The 18,387-nt window shown below is 46.3% G+C and overlaps 1 protein-coding gene across 1 annotated transcript in view; it reads left to right on the top strand.

The window, feature by feature from the left end:
- The window catches only part of LOC119389803 (endoplasmic reticulum transmembrane helix translocase), a 554,079-nt gene extending 542,072 nt beyond the window's left edge, over window positions 1–12,007 (top strand). The window contains exon 25 of the mRNA XM_037657194.1: window positions 11,823–12,007. Within this exon, the coding sequence (XP_037513122.1) occupies window positions 11,823–11,930 (108 nt within the window). The 3' untranslated portion in view covers window positions 11,931–12,007. The remainder of the gene's footprint in view (window positions 1–11,822) is intronic.
- The last annotated feature ends 6,380 nt before the right edge of the window (window positions 12,008–18,387 follow it).

Below are 18,387 nucleotides of genomic sequence, written 5' to 3'. Positions count from 1 at the left end.
TAAATTCCTTCGGCCCTACCAACGCGACGTTGAACGCCGCTATTGCCAAACTTATACACTCTTCCCATAGCAATATTAAGAAGCTTTAGTTAGTCCGCAAACTTCTCAGCGATAGCATTTTACCCGATCGCGGTCCCACAAACTTGAGCCGCCTGGACAGGTCGCGCCATCTGGCGGTGGAATGCGCAACCAGGCAAGCAAGGAACTAAACAGGTGTGTTCCACTTCATCGAAGAGGAATAGCGATTTTAGTTGGCCTCCAAATGCGTAGGAATCGTAGCTGCCATTTTCCGACAGCTCCGAGGAGCTTGTGCACATGGCACGGTCAGTCACACACAAGATATATTTGCGAAGGAGTCGCCTTTCCCCTGAGCGTCTGCTCTTCGCCGCTTTCGCAGCTTTCATACTACGCGCTGGCGGGACCGGCATGCCTTGCATGATTTCCGGTTTTTGCCAACTTATACGTCACGCGAAGACAGTATGCTCGGTTGGGTTTCGCTTTCGGTGTTGCGCTTTTTTGCTCATTTAAAATTATTATCCAATTTGCCGAGTATTTCGGCTATCGGGCTCGTGACAGGGACGTCTCAGGAACATAAGAGCATCATCACTTTGACATGGTCAAAAAATCGCCGGAGTTGGCCTTTAAGGCGCTTCACCGCCGCAGCGCCGTTTATCGTCTGCGATGTTTCGCCGCCCTTCTGGTAGAGTGTACTATTCTGGCGGACAACATTTAGATGCGAAGCAGCTTAAGGCGGGGCTTTGTCCATCCGTCCCGTGGCGCCCACACCCCCACTGCGCATGCGCGTTCCCTCTCTCCTCTCCTACGCCTCCCCACCTCTCGCGCGCCTCATTCTCTCCTGCGCAACGCCGCGATGAGCGCCCTCCTACGCTCCCCCCATCTCGCGCGCCCTTGACGCTACACTTCACCGACCACAGGGCCGTCGTCGTCTTCAAAGCGCCGCGTGCACCGACGCTAGGAATCGCATACGGTCTCTAAATAAAGACGCAACCACCACGTCTCTCTCTCCCTCTTCTCTTATACATTCTCATTCGTCCTCTCAATAAATTACACCATCTCCCGCTCAAGCGAACCATCTCCCCGCTGCTTCGCATCTACACATGGTTCCCTTTAGCGGGAGATGGTGTAATTTTTTTCTTGGCAATGAAAGAAAGGCTACAGAGCCGCACTACGCTTGTGCTACCACTGAAGAATATAGTCCCACAATTGCGTCCGTGTTTTCTGTGTTAGAATAAAAAAAAAAAACACTGTTTGAAAAGTGGGTCAGCGCACACCAAGGAGATATTTATATTGGTTTTACTTTATGCAGTTTCATTTCGCGTTTTTGCGCCCGTGAAAACGTCGCACCTTTTACGTCACAGTCAAAATGGCGTCTCTGTCTCCAGGTTATCCAGGTGAGCGCTCGTCACCCTCCAGCTTTTCTGACAACTCGCCGAAGGAGCTTGTGACGAATTTCACTAAGAAATGGCTGTCTAAGCCTGTGATGGCTGCTCCATTAATCAAACGGCCATCACAGCAGATACCGGAAGGTTCACAAACCAAAACTAAATTCTAAACGTGCGCCGAACCGGACTACTTTGTGGAGCAGTACATGTGCAGTAGCTCTGCCCCCGTAGCCTTTCCTTCATTGCCAAGGATAGTTGTCCGCGAGTACAGTCTACCAGAAGGTACACCTATCTCTACTCCATCTCAGAAGTATCTTGCAGCACTGTGGAAGCTGCAGGGCTTCTTAGCTAATGGGAAACGCGAAAGCCCCTCAAGATGTACTCATCCGCGTCGCGTCGTCTGCTGGGTGTCTCTTTGGCGTCGGCTCGCCTGCTTTTTCGGTACTTGCTCTCCGCAATTGACATGGGTTGTTTTCATGCCTGAAAACATAAATAAATAAATAAGGCTAATAACTCCCCCCGCCCCGCCCCCATCTACACGTAGTGTGGCTATTTCAACGTTACGTATATTACAGCATACGCGAAGCGTGTATCGTTATATCTTCCAACTAATGTCACTAAGGCTCAGTTATGGTACTGCCGAAAGCAGCTTGATACTGACGACCCGACAGCTCAATATTCAGTTCCCGTTACAGTTTGTGGGTGCCTCATTGTGTAAAATACTGTGCGTGCCCTCAGTTGAGCAATAAGTGAAGAAACAAAACTCGCTTTGCAACGTAAAATCATGCTGCAATGTTCATTGCGTAACTGGTAAAGAAAATGTTATGGGAAAGTTTTTTCAACATTTAGAAGTCACTGCCATTCACAGTGTTCATCGTCCATGCTGTCCTCCTCGTCAGAAGTTGTGTCCTCCCCTAAATTGACTACGACTGCTTGTTGGTTGTCTACTACATCGTCAATGATGTGGTCCATGACGTGTCTTCGCTTCGTCCCCGTCTTCTTTGCGTCATTACAGTTTTTTCCTCAAGTTATGAACCATCTAGCTCAGCAACAAGCCCTGTTGATGTGGTCCATTTGCTTCATCTTTTCTTCTTCCTCAACCACATGTTTAACATAGTTCTTCCACTTCTGCGGACCTACTTGTGCTATGGCCTCTGCAACATGTTTCTTCAGCTCTTCCATTTTAAATGCCTGGTTCGCAGAAGCCACAAAACGCTTCATGATGGAAAGAAGATGGCTTTTAAGGGCTTGTTTTTCGTTGTTAGACACAATATTAATAACAACTAACAGACAATAATACCATGGAAAGTATAGAGGATGTTATTTGTAATAATTGGGATATAAATATGAAGAAAATAAAGTGGACGAAAAGATATATCTTTTCGTTATAACTTGCCGCCGGCAGGGACCGAACCTGTGACCTTCGAATAACGCGTCCGATGCTCTACCACTGAGCTACGGCGGCGGTCATCCTCCCGTTCACTTTATGGGGTATATATGTGTATTTAAACCTAGGAGTGTTAGTCAGCGCCGATCGCAGCCATGGCGGCGAGTGTGGAACACTCTGTTTCTGCCTGTTAGCGTCACGTAGCACGTGATCTTTTTACGAGCTGGCAGCTGACCAATAATCCCTCGCATACTACCCGAAGGCATCAAGTCTGCCAGAACGAGACCCTTGCTATGAATGAAGGAAAGAAGATGGCTTTTAAGGGCTCGTTTTTCGTTGTTAGACACAATATTAATCAGCACTAACAGACAATAATACCACGGAAAGTAGAGAGGATGTTTGTAACGCTTCATGTCGCTCCACACCAGCTGTATGGGATTGAGCTGGCAGTGTCCGGCTGCAGCAGCAATACAGTCAATGCGATATGAGTTGCCATCTATTTTCACGGTCTGAATAAGCTTCATCAGCTCTGTCTTTACCGTATCGTCACACCACGGAACACTTTTTCTGAAAAAAGCCACGCCTGCATTTCCCTTTTGAGGTTATTCATGCGGGGCAACTTTTCTTGCCTCACGGAGTGATATGGCGCATTGTCGAAGACAATCACGCTGTTCGGAGGAAGGCGTGGTAGTAGAGTTTTTTCGAACCATTTTTCATAGTGGGGGTGTCTCCTGTGCCCTTTTTCACTTGAAATATTTCTCCGGCACCTTGCACAAAGCCATTCTCGTTTCCGCAGTGCGTCACGATCATTCGGGCTCCCTTACCGCTCGGGTTCTGCAAGCCAACTGAAAGTCTTTTTTGCTTGTTCCGCAGTTTTGACACTCTCGTCGACCCACAACTTATTTGTCGTGTGCCCTACGTTAACCCATGTTTCATCAGTGTAGAAAATCGGCCGTCCTCGCCGCCGCAATTCTGCTATTTGCCGTAAGTACTTGCGTCGGCAATGAACTATGTGAGTTGCCTCAATAAGGAGGGCGTTGCGGGACCATTTCATAAACCGAAAACCTATCTTCCTCAGCATGCGATGCATAGTTGCAGGTGACAGTGAAGGCAGAGTTTAATTCTCGTTGAAATGAGAGCTTTTGCACCGTGGGGATTTCATTCCTCTTGAAGTGATCATGCACTGCTTGTCGCAGCACGCTCAAGTCAAAATGGTCGAGTTTCTTTCTCCGTTCACGTCCTCTGCCGCCACGCAAGAACCTCTTCGGGGACGCCACCTCGCCGTTTCTTCGATGTTCAGAAACCCATTTGTAGACGAAGCGTTCGCTGGCGTTTGGGAGAAACGCGGTTCTTTTTACGACAGCGTTCATACTTGCGCCTTCACCAAGTTCTTTTTTCACCGCACCAAACACATTAAGCACCACTAACCTGGCTTCTTTTGAAAAATAGTTTATCTTTGTCCTGTAGCACTCTGCAGATTCATTTGACGCACCTTTAGCGGCCATCGCGCACTGCTCTTGAGCGGTAGAGAACATTATCGCCGCAACAAACAATTTTAGGCATTCGGGGCGTCTCTCATCGTGGACGCATCACCAGAGCCAATGTTGTGGCGCCATCTGCTATGTTTACATCAAACCAATTTTACCGTTCGGCACCACCTTGATAGTCCTAGCAGCATGTAAAGAAAGGAGTGATGTAAATAATAGCAACAAAGTATACCTGATGTCTTGCCCTCAACGTTATATGAGACTGAGCGATGACAGGTTATACCACTTATTTTTTGCTGCCTGGGTAGAGAGCCAGTAAAAAGCACGAATTCAGATGGAAGTGCATGGTCTGGGCTGTATGGGGGCTGCCATGTTGTTCTACGTCATCGCGGTTTGGGAGGTTATTACGATTACCAGCTGGTAATTGCTACAATAATTCAGAGTTTGCGAAGTACATGCCTAACGTACTTGGTATCGCTGTAACGCGTCATGCAAGAAGCACAGCTAAAGCCCTTGTATATGATTAATAGTGAAACAGTTATGCCCGAAAATATATGCTCCGCATGAGTACCGCCTGTGTACTCCTGGTAGCTTCGGCAGTGCTGCAAGGTAATTGTGAGATGGAGTATAGTACAGTCTACTTCCGGTGTGTGGGGTTCCGCAGGGGCGCAGTACATGGGCAAAACACATCAGCGTTTCGCGAGTGTAAAGGCGTTAATAAGTAATCGCTAAGCTGTCTAATTAGCTGAAACAGCATGGCAGCCCACGAGACGTTCCTGCAGCAGCGCCAACGATGAGTAGAATGCCAATGCAGTTCTTAAGCAGCACGTAGTTGCTGCGGAAGTTTTGTTATAGCTGGCCTTGTGGGGTTCTTGGAATATGCACTATAAGAGAGTGTTAACTTTTAGGACAACTCTTGAAGTAATCGGTGAAATGTAAATGGAGACGAGGCCAACACGTAGGCCATTGTCCGGCTGCAGGCTAGGTACGCGCATTAGTGTTTAAGGTGACTCTCGCGTTTGTTTGCCGTGATTATTCAAGTTCACCGTAACTCTAATCCCTAACAGACCATGTGGCTCCGCTTGGCATGTTGCAATACAAAGTTCATGGAACGAAGGGAGCACAAACACCGATGCCTGTGTTGATTCGTGTCGTCGTCGTAGTTAAAAGCTTGTGACCTCTGATCGTTGCGCAGGATAAGAAACAGATGTACAACGGGTGAGCTCAAAATTCGGCGTAGAAACAGCACGATGATAAAATGAACATAAGCCTGTTGCATATCTGGAAGCACGACACGGCGTAAGTTCGCTTCGGCGCGGGCAGCCGCCACTAGCGATATGCCGAAAGGGCACCCGTTTTTGGTAACATTATTGTCAGTTTGTTTTTTGGCGAGTATTTGAGAAGCATTACGATGAGCGCACGTGTTCAGGTAACGACCTGGCTTTAACTAACGTAGGTCGATTATTCACGACACCCAGGTTGCCGCACGAAAAAAAAAATGCGGTGGTTGTCATAACGCTACTCCAGTTATCGTCACAAAATTGACAAGTCGAGAAAGAACGTGCTCTCGATGAAACGTTAGAGGGGCGTACCTGTGCCAAAGATCACATGTAACGCAGGCCTTTCTGTCATGTCGATTGAAAAGTGCTAATTCGATAATCTCGAAATCGCACGCAATAAGATGTAAATTTTAACAGCGCGGGAATAAACAGGAATGCACGAAAAGAGAGCTGACATGGACAAGCGCTGACTCTCAACTGATTTTTTATCAGAAAAGACACATATATGTAGTAAAAAATTGCGCATCTTGCGATGACGAAATAAATAAAAAAAATAAAAATAAAGTACAGACAATTTTATCTTGCAAGAGCATGCGCATGCGAAAGATAATCGATTTCTTTTTTGTGCAAGTCAGTGGAAGGCATGCTAATGCATTGCTCCTCCAAACGTGCAATGTGGGCTGCCTCTACAATCTCTCGAGTGACCACATTTTTGTTTTTGTAGATTACCTCAGTTCGATTGTAGGCAGGCAGGCACCCACACCTCATACAGTGCACGCTCAAATGTCCGGAGTGGCCGCGCTGCACATTCCACCGGTGTTCACGTAGGCGTATATTGAGGCATCTTGACGTTTGGCCGACGTACTTCTTCCCGCATATATATTAGGAATAAAAGAGGCCCTAGGACGGTACCCTGGGGCATGCTGGACAAGACATGGGAGAGGTCAGAGGAGTGATCATCAACATGCACGAATTGTTTACGGTTTGTTAGGAATGATTTAATCCAGTTAAAAACATGCCGATGAAGGTTTAGACGCGAGGTTTTTAGAAGGAGACGGGAGTGGGGTACCTTATCGAAGGCTTTTTCAAAATCTAAGAACAGTGTGTCAATTGGGATGTTACGGTCCATATGAAGGTGAATGTCGTGCAGGAATAATGTTAGTTGTGTCTCGCATGAGTGATCTTTACGAAAGCCATGTTGGTTTGGGTGAAAAACGTTTACGGATTGTAAAAATGTAGCAACATGAGAAAAGATGACGTGCTCCATGATCTTTGAACAAACACTGGTGAGCGAGATTTGTCGGTAGTTACCTGCAAATGAGCGATCACCTTTCTTAAGACCGGAATGACCTTCCCAACTCTCCAGTCTAATGGGACTTCACCTGTGTTGAGTGACTGCTGAAACTGCATACAGTGAAACCTCCGTGATACGAATTTCACGGGACCACCAAAAATATTCGTATCATCCGAAATTCGTATCACCAGAAAGCATGAAAAATTAGCATGCGACAAAAGAAAGCTGGAGTACATTTTCATTTATTGTTTTTGAGGGCCGCAGCAACGTCAGGAAGAACCCTGAATAATTGTCAGTTAAGTTTTTAGATGTCGGCAATCATACCAGCACTCTTAAATATACGGCCCGTATGCGCGTATTTTATTAATGACCCAGGTGCGTTGTGACCTGCGACAGCAGTAGCCCCTTCCAAATTTTAGTATGCTTTTTTTGCATGAGACCAGAATAATGCAGCAAAAGTAACAAAAAAAAAGCGCTTTGACGCGATGGATCAAGGCCACAAAATTACAGAACCACGGTCCTGTCTTCTGGTTTTGTTATCGCGTATACATATGGTGTTGGGGATGTTTTTTGGGAGATTTACGAGCGTGCCCACACAAGTGCGACCTCAACGGTCGCGTATGTTGACGTTGTGAGGCCTGATTCCTTCGCCAAGACCGTCCTCACCTTCTTTCGGTCCTTGGCCACCTTTAGAAAAGTGTTTCTCTTACTACGTGATTCTGACGATTTGGCGGTGCGGCGCGTATGCCGACGCTTGCGTTCCCGCGCTCGCACGTGCTTGGCGCGTCTTCCGCGACAGCGCGGACAGCACCTCTTCGTACCTGGGCGGTAGCGTACGTTCGTATCAAACGTCGCTGGGTGAAAATCGGTTCGCAACAACCGTACTCCATTACGCTGCAGGCCAATGAGCCTTGGCCGGGACCAACGAAAAATTCGTATCACCCCGAAATTCGTATGAGCTGTGATCGTATCACCGAGGTTTCACTGTACATGATTAGTATTTTTCAGAATTTTTGGCGTTTATCTCATCTATGCCGCATGATGAAGAGTTCTTTAATTGGTTAATAACTTTTACAATTCCCTCTGAATTGAACTCAGTCTTGGGCGTTGGCGGAAAAGCAAATTGCGGAAAATCGGTAAGTTCGTTGTTCGGTTCGTTAGTAAAGACAGAACAAAATGCAAAGCCGAAGACGGATGGAACGTCGCAATCGGCAGTGGGGGATCCACAATTGTGTCACAAAGAGAAAGTGTGGTTTTGTCGTCCGGTTTCATAATTTTCCAAAAGCACCGTGGGTTGTCCTGAAGCATGTTAGACCAAAAGCTGCGTGGCCATAACCTTGCACCTTAAACTATGACGTCACAGGTCCGACTGAGTAAATGTATGGGGCAGACCTTGCGTCCCCTTTGACACTTAGGGAGAAGGGGGGGGGGGGCTGCCCCTTTCGCTGTACTTTTGTACTTGTCCCATGCTAGCTGCGAGTTTGACTGTCAGGCGGAACGGAACTTTCGTTTTTTCTTATTTTTTGTGCGTTTTAATGCGACGTTAAACCAAGGAGGAACAAGATCTTTTGCTCACAGTGATTGTAAGGATGTGAAGTTTCATCAAATCTTGCATCTTGTGTTTGAATACAGTCCAATTTGATTTATTGGATAGTAGATCGTAAGCAGCAGAAAATTCGCTATAAAAGGCGGTTAAGTCATTATTCATAGCGGCATAATCGGCTCTGTCGTAAAGAGTCAATAATTTCTTTGATTTCACGCTTTTTTTTTTAAATCATGTTGCAGGGAAACGTAGTATGAATAGCGGTGTGATCACTGAGGCCGTAATATAAGAAAGAGAAGCTATCGGGATGTGACGTGAGTAGAAGGTCATGAACATTGCTCGAATGCTCAGCCATGTTGATGTGCAGGTCTAGCTCTCGGAACCTCATCAAAACATCCTAACGGCGGGAATGTTCATACAGTAACACTACCCAAGCTGTGACTGCGGCGTCCCCTAGCGAAGGTTGAACGCGCTAAGAAAAAGCGAAAATAAAAAAAAACTGAAAATGCTCACCTGTATCACCGCATGCGGTAGCATTACCACATTTTTTAGTAATAATAAAAGCAAATAAATGTGAACTACATAACAAAAGCGAAAATTAATATGTTGCAGATTTGTTTGCACTGATCTTCTTGTTAGGCTTAGGGACGTACCAAGTGGGAGGCGCTCTCGAAAACTCCGCTAAGTTATTCGTAATACTCTGTCGTCAAAGCTGCCTGAAGACAAGCTAAGCCATTTAAAGGGGTACTGATACAAAATTTCGCGGGCTAGATAGCCTGCGGGATCGATTCCAGTGAACGCGCGTATATCATCTGCAAAATATCAACAGCAAATATAGCTTGGACGGTATATTATACGAATTTTCAAGTTCGTGCGCCCGATCCAGCGCAATAAGCCGCACCTCGCGACCTTGACACCCTTGGAAGTGACTCGACGGTGACCCCCTATTTCTCCGATGTCACCACGCTGCAGCCGATACAACAAGTTATGATGACATCATAGTCGCCATTTCTCTTTTGCCGCGCTGGCGCCAGCAGACTACTTTTCGACGGCTGCTCGCGAGTCCATGGCCGCGGCGCACACGTTGAAAGTTTTGTGTTTGGCGACACAGCTTTCTAGTTTCCTGTTTGAAGGGACTTCTTGATTGCCTTGTGCTGTCTGGGCTGCGGACCGCGTGGAAGTGTGTCACAGTTCTGTGTGCTGACATGGTCGAGCATTGCACACACTAGGTGGCGATAGTTGCGCCCGGCGACTTGTTATTTTTGGAACTCTCTCAAACCGAAACTGAGAATGGTCGGTAATGGGGAGCCTGTAATTAAATCTCTGTTGCGCGCTGGAGCAAACGATCGATGTGCGGTGTTATGACTAACAGGGGCCCCAGCAGCAACATTGCAGAAAAAAAAATGCGAGGCCAAGAGAGAGAGAGAGAGATACGAAGAGGAAAGACAGGGAGGTTAACCAAGCTTTGGCTCGGTTGGCTACCCTGCACTTGGGGTGGGGGATTTTTGTGTCAGTATACCCCTTTAACACCGTCATTTGCTGCGAACGAAGTGAATCCTTGAACAGCAATGCCAGCTTCAGTTCGAAGCGGGCGTCCGAAACTGCCGCCATGTTTTACGTGCACTATGTAAAACACACAAACATGGTTATGCTAAATCTGAAAAATAGCGTGCGTATAAAGTAAACGCTACGGGTCGTTTAGCATACGGCGCAAGCCCGTTAAACTATAACTGTCTATTGTGATAAGGTTGTTGACGATAAATGATACTGGCGCGCACATCGGTGGCCGCCACCTCACCTTCATTCTTCCCCGATGTTTACCCGCAGAGGCATCGCCGCAATCGTGCGGAAGTCAGAATCACTGATCGACCGATCTCCGCACTTCTAGAAAAGACGGAAAACCTTTTGTGGCACATTGTGTGTCGGCAAGTTTAGCGGTGCAGTAAACTGTTGTGGCACAAAAAGTTATCGCGGTGCGTAGGTTACACACTAACCGGTTTGGGCATAGGACGAACCAGTGCGGCTTAAGCGGTGAGCGAATGCATTGTCGCAGCTACATTTTAACCATTAGTACGTTTAAAGCGGGTACGTATTAAGGAGGCTTGATTGTACATATGCCCTCGAAAGGGGCACTTTCTGTCTTGAGCCTCCCTGCATGGCGGATTTGATACGGTATACCTTACTACTAGTGAATTACAGTAGACTCCCAGTTAATGGAAATCTCTTAAACTGAACTGCTGCTTAAATGGAACAGCTTCCTCGTATCTGATTGGTTTCATACATGAAGTCTTCTTCTTTCGACTAAGGTCATAGTAGATCAATAGGCATTTACATTTAGGAATACTTGTATACTTAGTTGATTCCTTTTTTTTTCCTTTGCTGTGAACAATGACATTAAAACAGAATCGTTTGATTCCAATATTGCTTTCTCTTTATGAAAATTATATTCCGAATGTATATTATGTAGAAAGAAGCCTGCTTCTTGTAAAACATTTTTTGTGTGTGTGTGCAGAAGTACGTTCTGAATGTATAAATCTTTGTGAATGTATATGTATGAAAAAAATATGAATATGATAGCATGTAAAACCAAGTAATATCTCATACTACTGAAATGTGTATAATATGTGTATAATATGTCACCTATTTGTATATGTGTATGTTACTGATGTGTAAATGTGTATGATGTGGCACTGACGCAGACTGTATCAGGAGGTCAAGACCTCGTCAGGCTATTTAAAATAGCCTTTAGTCTTTGCCTCCCGCAGGGAAATTTTGTATTTTTTTTTCCTGCAAATAAACAATGTTCAAGTCTGCAGCCCTGTTCATCTCTCAGTAAATTCAACTCCTGTTGAACGGAACATATTTTCCTGGTCCCTTCAGGTTCCAAGAGTCTACTATTACTATATATCGTCTGCGTGAGGTGGGATACACTTAAAAATTGATGCAATTCGCCTCTATTGCATTCATAAAACGCAGCCAACTTTATATAGCTGGTCTAGTGGTTATGGCGCTCGACTGCTGACCCGAAGGTTGCGGGATCGAATCCCGGTCGCGGCGGTTGCATTTTCGATGGAGGCGAAAATGTTTGAGGCCCGTGTACTTAATTTAGGTGCACGTTAAACAACCCCAGGTGGTCGAAATTTCCGGAGCCCTCCACTATGGCGTCCTTTATAATCATATCGTGCTTTTGGGACGTTAAACCCGAAATATTATTATTATTATTATTATTATTATTATTATTATTATTATTATTATTATTATTATTATTATTATTATTATTATTATATAGCACAATTACCCTGTTCTGAATGTTTCAGGTATTATTCGGGAATGAGAGTGTTATGTGTGCAGTGCACTTTTGTAGGCTCTGCGATTGGCCAGGTGTCATTCTTGTAGAGCTGCCTCAGAGGTTTTTTATTCTTTTCCAGATGCAGCGGATCATTCTCCAAGTGCTGGCCTTCGACCTCGTCTGCGCATTTGTTGTTGATCGTGCCTGTCTATTTCTCTTTGGCAAGAGGAAGCTGCGGAACTCTTGAATGATATTTGTTTGAAGTGGCCATCCAATATCAGCCAAAATGCTTTGTTTTAAGAACATGTTCTCTTTGGAAATGTGTTCTTGTCATTATTTAGCACACCACCGTGGTGTTTCACATAGTTAGAAATTTGTCTACGTTCCAAAGGTCTAGTTCGCAAAATATCTATTCACGGACTTTAAAGTGCATGATTTCAGAAACTACTTGCTCCACATTTTTTGTATATTATCGAAAAGCCATTTGCAGTCTGGTAATGTTTTGCACATGGCAACCAAAACCATTAACATTTTTTGTATTTTTATTAAAAGCTACTTTATGAGGATTGATAAGTCCCGTCCAGCCATAAGAAGTTTATGCATGATGACGTTGCGGTCACTGACCAAGTCAAGATAAAAACACAGGAGAGCATTTATTCATTTCGTCATATAGATGGTTTTACTGTTTGTAAACAAAACAGCGTACGTCTGAACGACGCCCCAGGAAACCCCCGGTGTTGGACTTCCGGTATTGTTTACTCAATGGCCAACGTTGTGCATTTGTTTCTGCTTTTCAATTATGTCTGATCCTCCCTCTCAGACACGTTTAGAGTAAGCAACTGCGTGAAAGAACACAATGGTGCACAGAATATGAACGGAACTAGCTCAAAATACTTGCCTGAAACGGGCCAGTGTAGCCACACTCAAAAATGCTGTTGCAGCGCGTCGCACGAGGATCAAGTGCTTATTGTTGTGGCAGTGTCATATACGGGGCACCTTCGATAGCAGTCAAGCACGATCATCTTTGATTACGTTCTAAAGTGTCCAGCGTAACTGGGATAATGCATAGCGTATACTCATTACATTAAGCTGCCAGGCCAGCTGGGTCAAGCGGACCGCTCTAGTGCTCGCATTAGCACATCATAGATGCATTAGATGCATTTGACATTCAATGAAATCCGTGCACATCCACAGTCCATGTTCAAAACAAAAGACGGGTGCGACCATTGACGGCAAGGTTAGCCAATCCTCGTGCCATCTGACGTCGCAGGTTTTGCAGGGGACATGTATACAGCTGCTCGCAGCTGCGCGAATTCACTCGTTGGTGTTGCTGCCATTGATAAGAAATGTAACTGTGAGGTTCGCTGCGTGGCGGTATACTTGAGTGTGGCTGCATGCGTGTTCCGAGCATTGCTTCGGACAGTCAGAATTGAGAACTGTTGCCACAAGAAACAAGTTTCCACGGAATTTTCAGCCTCAGGCGGCTTTCACACGTTCGAAAAGGCGCTGTGATCCTATATGGGCAGACGACGGTGGCTTCCGTAGAACATGGATAGGATAAATGGTATTTTGTAATTGGACGCTTTGGACTAATGCCTCGGCATCTCATCAGTGCCACTAGAGTATGCACTGAGCTTACTTGCTTTGTGCAAAGTGGACAAAACATATATGTCAGTTTTTCGTGCAAGTCAAGTTTTCGCTGTTGATCGGCCGCAATCTGGTGCCCTTTCGAGAAAGTGAATATTTTCACTTGCGAGATGGCTGATCACATTCAGCATCCTAACAGAACACAGCAGCGCCTCAGTATCAAGCACTTCGTTGGAATCATTCTAACCTTGAAAAACATTGCAAAACGAGCAGCGGCAGCCAGCAAGGCTGACGAAAACAATCATACTTTTTCTAGGGTGCGTTTTAGTGAAGGTGCAATGTTGCCACAGAATGGCAAACGGTGGCAAAGCCGTCTGTAGCAAAAGGTTCAGTCGGGACATCCATGTCACTCGGTCTAAATGCTAAGTTTTAAAGACAACCATGTGCATACATTGTTCGAAAACAAGCAGATGAACCGGAACATCAAAGTAATTCTTGTAAACTAATAACTTCAGTACGAGATACACGATTTAGTGAAATACAGAGAACACGCACAGAAAAATTTCAGTGGCTTAGCTCGGCTATGCCAGGATATACGTAGCGTTAGCAAAGGTTCAGCTGATATTCTTAGCTTTCCAGATTGTCTAGGATTATTAGCCTTCTGTTCATTCTTCGTACGCTGAACCGCTAATTGCCAGGCAACTACTTCGGGATCCGATGAGATAAGCTTCTCGGATCTTCTGCGCCGTCGAGCAGCATTTGCGCTCTCCTTCTCCATGGTGTTACCCACCTGCAAACGCCAATCAGAGGCGCTATCAAGCGGCCCCAGCGCAGTGTCAGACGGCGACTGCACAGCGAAGGCGAATAGCTGCGCGCGCGCCGGCGCCACTGTGTCTATAGCTACGACGTCACTCCTCTCGAATGCGGCGCAGACCAGCAGCGGCGAGCCGCGCGCGGCGGTGGCGGAGTCTGCGCGCGCGCCGGCGCCAGCCTGTCTGCCGCGCCTACGACGCCACTCCTCCCGAACGCGCAGACCAGCAGCGGCGAACCGCGCGCGGCAGTGGCGGAGTCTGCGCGCGCGCCGGCGCCAGCCTGTCTGCCGCGCCTACGACGCCAGTCCTTCCGAACGCGCAGACCAGCAGCGGCGAACCGCGCGCGGTGGTGTCGGACAGCGCGTGAGATGCCAGGTCCGGTGACCCAGCTGTGTGACGTCACTGATCCTCGCGCATGCGCAGCCACGGCTCATGACCCTCCACGCAAAATCGGCTACGGCTAGGCAAGTGTAGCTAACACTACAAAAACGGTGTCTCAATGCGTGAAAGACCGCAGATTCACATAGATTACACAAACAGTCCAGTGGACATTCAAAGGGGTCCGTATGTCCCACATCCCAATGGTGAAATCCTTGGACTTCCATGGGACGTCCTTGTTGGCAAAAGGCGCACACTGACTGATATATTTGGGATGTGGGACTTGGAATCGGCATGACGGATACTTTCTGCTTATGTGTATCAAGAGACGGCCTACCAGGGTAGTTTTGTGTTTCTGGCACTCTTCTTAAATTTATCTTATAATTTCATTTATAAGCTGTCCCAAGGAGATCAGGACTTTTCTTAGCTCGTACATTACAGCCGTCTTCTAGCGATATATCTGGTCTTTTCAGTCCCAGAGAAAGAGGAATTCTGCTTTAAGTTATCATCATCATCAAAGGGTAGGCTGGAATTTCGCCTATATTATGTCCACCGCAGAAAGAAAGCCACTACCAGTGATCCTCTCTATCTTGTGTGAGTCATTCTATTTATGCCTGTTAACTTCTTTACCCATTATGGTCCGATGTTGGGAAGCACCGCGCGTCACAGGGTAGTTCGTCCAATTTTGGCGCCAGCCTGTGGATGCTTGGAGCGGTACCACACAGTTTGAATGCACTGCTGAAGGACTGCAATAGAAGAGAATGGAGAAATAATAAATATTGCCACGAGCATAATATTAGTTGTATTACGCAGTATCATTGGTGACAGACTTGTATGCGTACACTGCGGAAAAGATGAGGATAAGCACGCGACAAAGACGATTTTCGTTTTGCCAGTGATCGGACCAGCCTGACGTTCTGCTGTACCGTCAGTTACAGCTTTCTGTTACAATGTAACGTGACATTACTGGTGGAGGTGTGGGGTAGTATTCTATGCACTGCGACCAACAGGAAGATCCCGACATCAACAGCGACGCATTGGAAGAACCAGCTGACCTTCGGCGCAGTAAGCGGCAATTAGGCCTCAATTCGGCCCTCTTCCAGAACGCTCCAGAAACAAGGCAAGCATGAAATCCGTAATTATAAATAATCGCTTATCTAACTCAGTACTAGCAACGTCTGGCATTCCTCAAGGATCGGTCCTTGGTTCCTTATTAATACACAGTGTGTATACTAAGTTCCGAGACTGGCAACACTGCAAGATAGCCAATGGAGCCCCCAAGCGCTTATTGTTTGTGGCTTTTAGTGGGGAGTGGTGCTGTGCATTGTGTGAAGAAAATCACGAATTGTGGAATTTTGTGAGTTACATTGATTTCAGTGAGCAGTATTTCGTTGTTTCGTCATCGATAGCGTAGTGGAGCAGAGAGTCGCCATCAAGTTTGCGTGAAACTTTGCAAATCAGCCACAAAGACCACGGACATGATTGAAACTGCTTGCGAAACTGACGCTCTTTCTCGAGCGAACATTTGTGCATGTCATCGACAGTTTTGTGAGGCCCGGGAGACGGTCACGGATGACCTTTGACCTGGCCGTCCGGTAACCGTTAGTACTGTCAAAAGTGCGGGAAAAGCTTTCAAAAAACCGCTGTAAGTCCCTCAGGATGATAGCGCAGGACCTAAATATCAGTAAAGATACTGTCAGGAAGATCGTGGGACAAGATCTAGAGAATAGGAAGATTTGTTACAAATTCGTGCCCGCAGTCTGACAACAGAGCAAAAAGAACACAGGGTATCTTCGTGTCAGTAGTGGGTTCAACTGGCAGAAAATGACCCATAATGGCATAACTGGCGATGAATCGCTCTTCCATGCGCAGGATCCTGCTACAAGGAGACAATCAGCGGCATCAGTGGGAAAGAATTCCCCATGACCAAAAAACCGCATCCAGAAGTTGCGTGTGAAGACAAGGCTTGTGGTGTTTCTTAAATGGGAAGTTTTGCATAAAAAAGTCATTCCAGGAGGACAAACTGTGAATGCTGCAATGCACAGACATTTTAGCACGCTTACTGCAAAGAATTCAACAGGTCCGGCCGGCAATGGTTCATTCGCGTGACTGGTTCTTGTTGCACGACAGTGCATCGTGCCACAGAGCAATTGAAGTACAGATATTTTAGGCTAAGAAACAGGTGACGTGTTTCAACCATCCTCCCTGTTCACCTGACCTTGCTCCAGCGGGCTATTTTCTTTTTACAAAAGTCAAAATGATCTTGAAAGGAAAACATTTCGACTCAAATATACGAACATCCAGAGGGCTAGCGAAGGAACTCAACACTGTCGGGCAAAAGGACAACCCAGACTCTGCAGACCGCGACCTCGCCTGCTCCATGGCTTTTCAACGCCCTGCGATCCCCAAGGCCGTTCCATGGGGATCGCTTTCGAGGACTTTGAAGACTGGCTGAACCAATACGATCGAGTTGCCGTCGCCAATCGACGATAATCGGACGATAATCGACGATAATGGGACGATAATCGGAAGCTCCGGTATGTCTACTTATACCTCGAGGATTCGGCGCGCATTTGGTTTGATAACCATGATTGTGCCTTGACAACGTGGCCGAAGTTTTGTACTCAGCCGCAGAATACAGAACGTCTCCTCAATTCCGGGAATCAAAGACCAAACGAAACTGTTATTGCCATGTTCGGTGAGGAGATGGCTGTTCCGGCGGGCTGACCCCGCGGTAGACAAGAAAGTTTCTGATGCGGGCCGTGAAAAAGCAGCTGTTTGCAGGACTCGTCTCCATGAAGCCACAACGATGGAGCGAATGCTAAGGCAGCGGTTTTCGCAGTATGTTGCTGGTCATCCTTGGCAATACCGGACGTCACGACCGTTAGAGACCTTACGGAGCTTGTGCGCAGAATTGTACGCGAGGAGCTGCAAAAATTTCACGCAGTGTCTCCCCAGCCCCATGTGGCTGCACTAACGGATGCCGTCCGCGAAGAGATACGACAGCTGGTACAACCATTGGTGGCGCCTCCAGCCGAAGCTCCTCTTCTCATACACGTGGAAGCTTTACGCACTCCTGCACCTGCGGTCAGCTATTCCCCCGACCGTCCACTCTGAAAATAAGCGGTACTTCTCGGGCCCATCGCATTACGAGAACTGGCAAGTTAATAGGGAGTTTTAGCTTGAACGTATACTTTACGTTACCGTTACGGGATTACGTTTACCGTTTTACCGGAAGTCGAGTTTTAGTAAAGCTGCCAAAACGTAAACCTTTACGTACGTACTAAACCATTACGTTTGCTCAAACCACTAAATGGTGATGATAACTGCATTTAAATTACATTTAATTTAGATAATTGAATTACGCTGCGGCAAAATCATAGGAGAGGTTTTTAGCGTGTACAGTACCAGTGTTGTATGCGTTACCGAAAAAGAGTAACTAAATACGTTACTCGTTACGTTAAAGAAAAAGGAACGCGTTACCGCCCTGCGTTACCCATAAAAAAAGTTAACGCGTTACCGTTACCGAAAAAAAAGTAACGGACGTTACTTCCGCCGTTACTCTATAGTCATAAATCTTAATCACTGCGTCCTAGCCTCAAGAACCTACAATAGCAACTTTATAAAACTCATATTTGTATGTCACAATAAAGTTGTCGCCCAAACAAAAATTTTACCCGAAATACTGATTAAACGAGAACAATTTGCACAAATCTGCCGTATTTTCGCAATGCTATAGTGGCCTAAACTTGCCTGTATAGTTACATGTGATAGCTTCCAACTCTGTGGCACATGGGGAAGCTAATTTTCGGAATGGGTCATTAGACACAAAGTTACCGATTTCATCATCAATGCTCTCCGCAATGAAAACATCACTGAACAAACTGGCAGTACTTATGACGGTGTGCGTCTACTACAAAAATTAAT

The sequence above is a fragment of the Rhipicephalus sanguineus genome, chromosome 1 (genome assembly GCF_013339695.2).
Source record: "Rhipicephalus sanguineus isolate Rsan-2018 chromosome 1, BIME_Rsan_1.4, whole genome shotgun sequence".
Lineage (NCBI taxonomy): Eukaryota > Metazoa > Arthropoda > Arachnida > Ixodida > Ixodidae > Rhipicephalus > Rhipicephalus sanguineus.
Note: the sequence above shows the minus strand (reverse complement) of the source record. Positions and strands in the feature narration are given on the sequence as shown.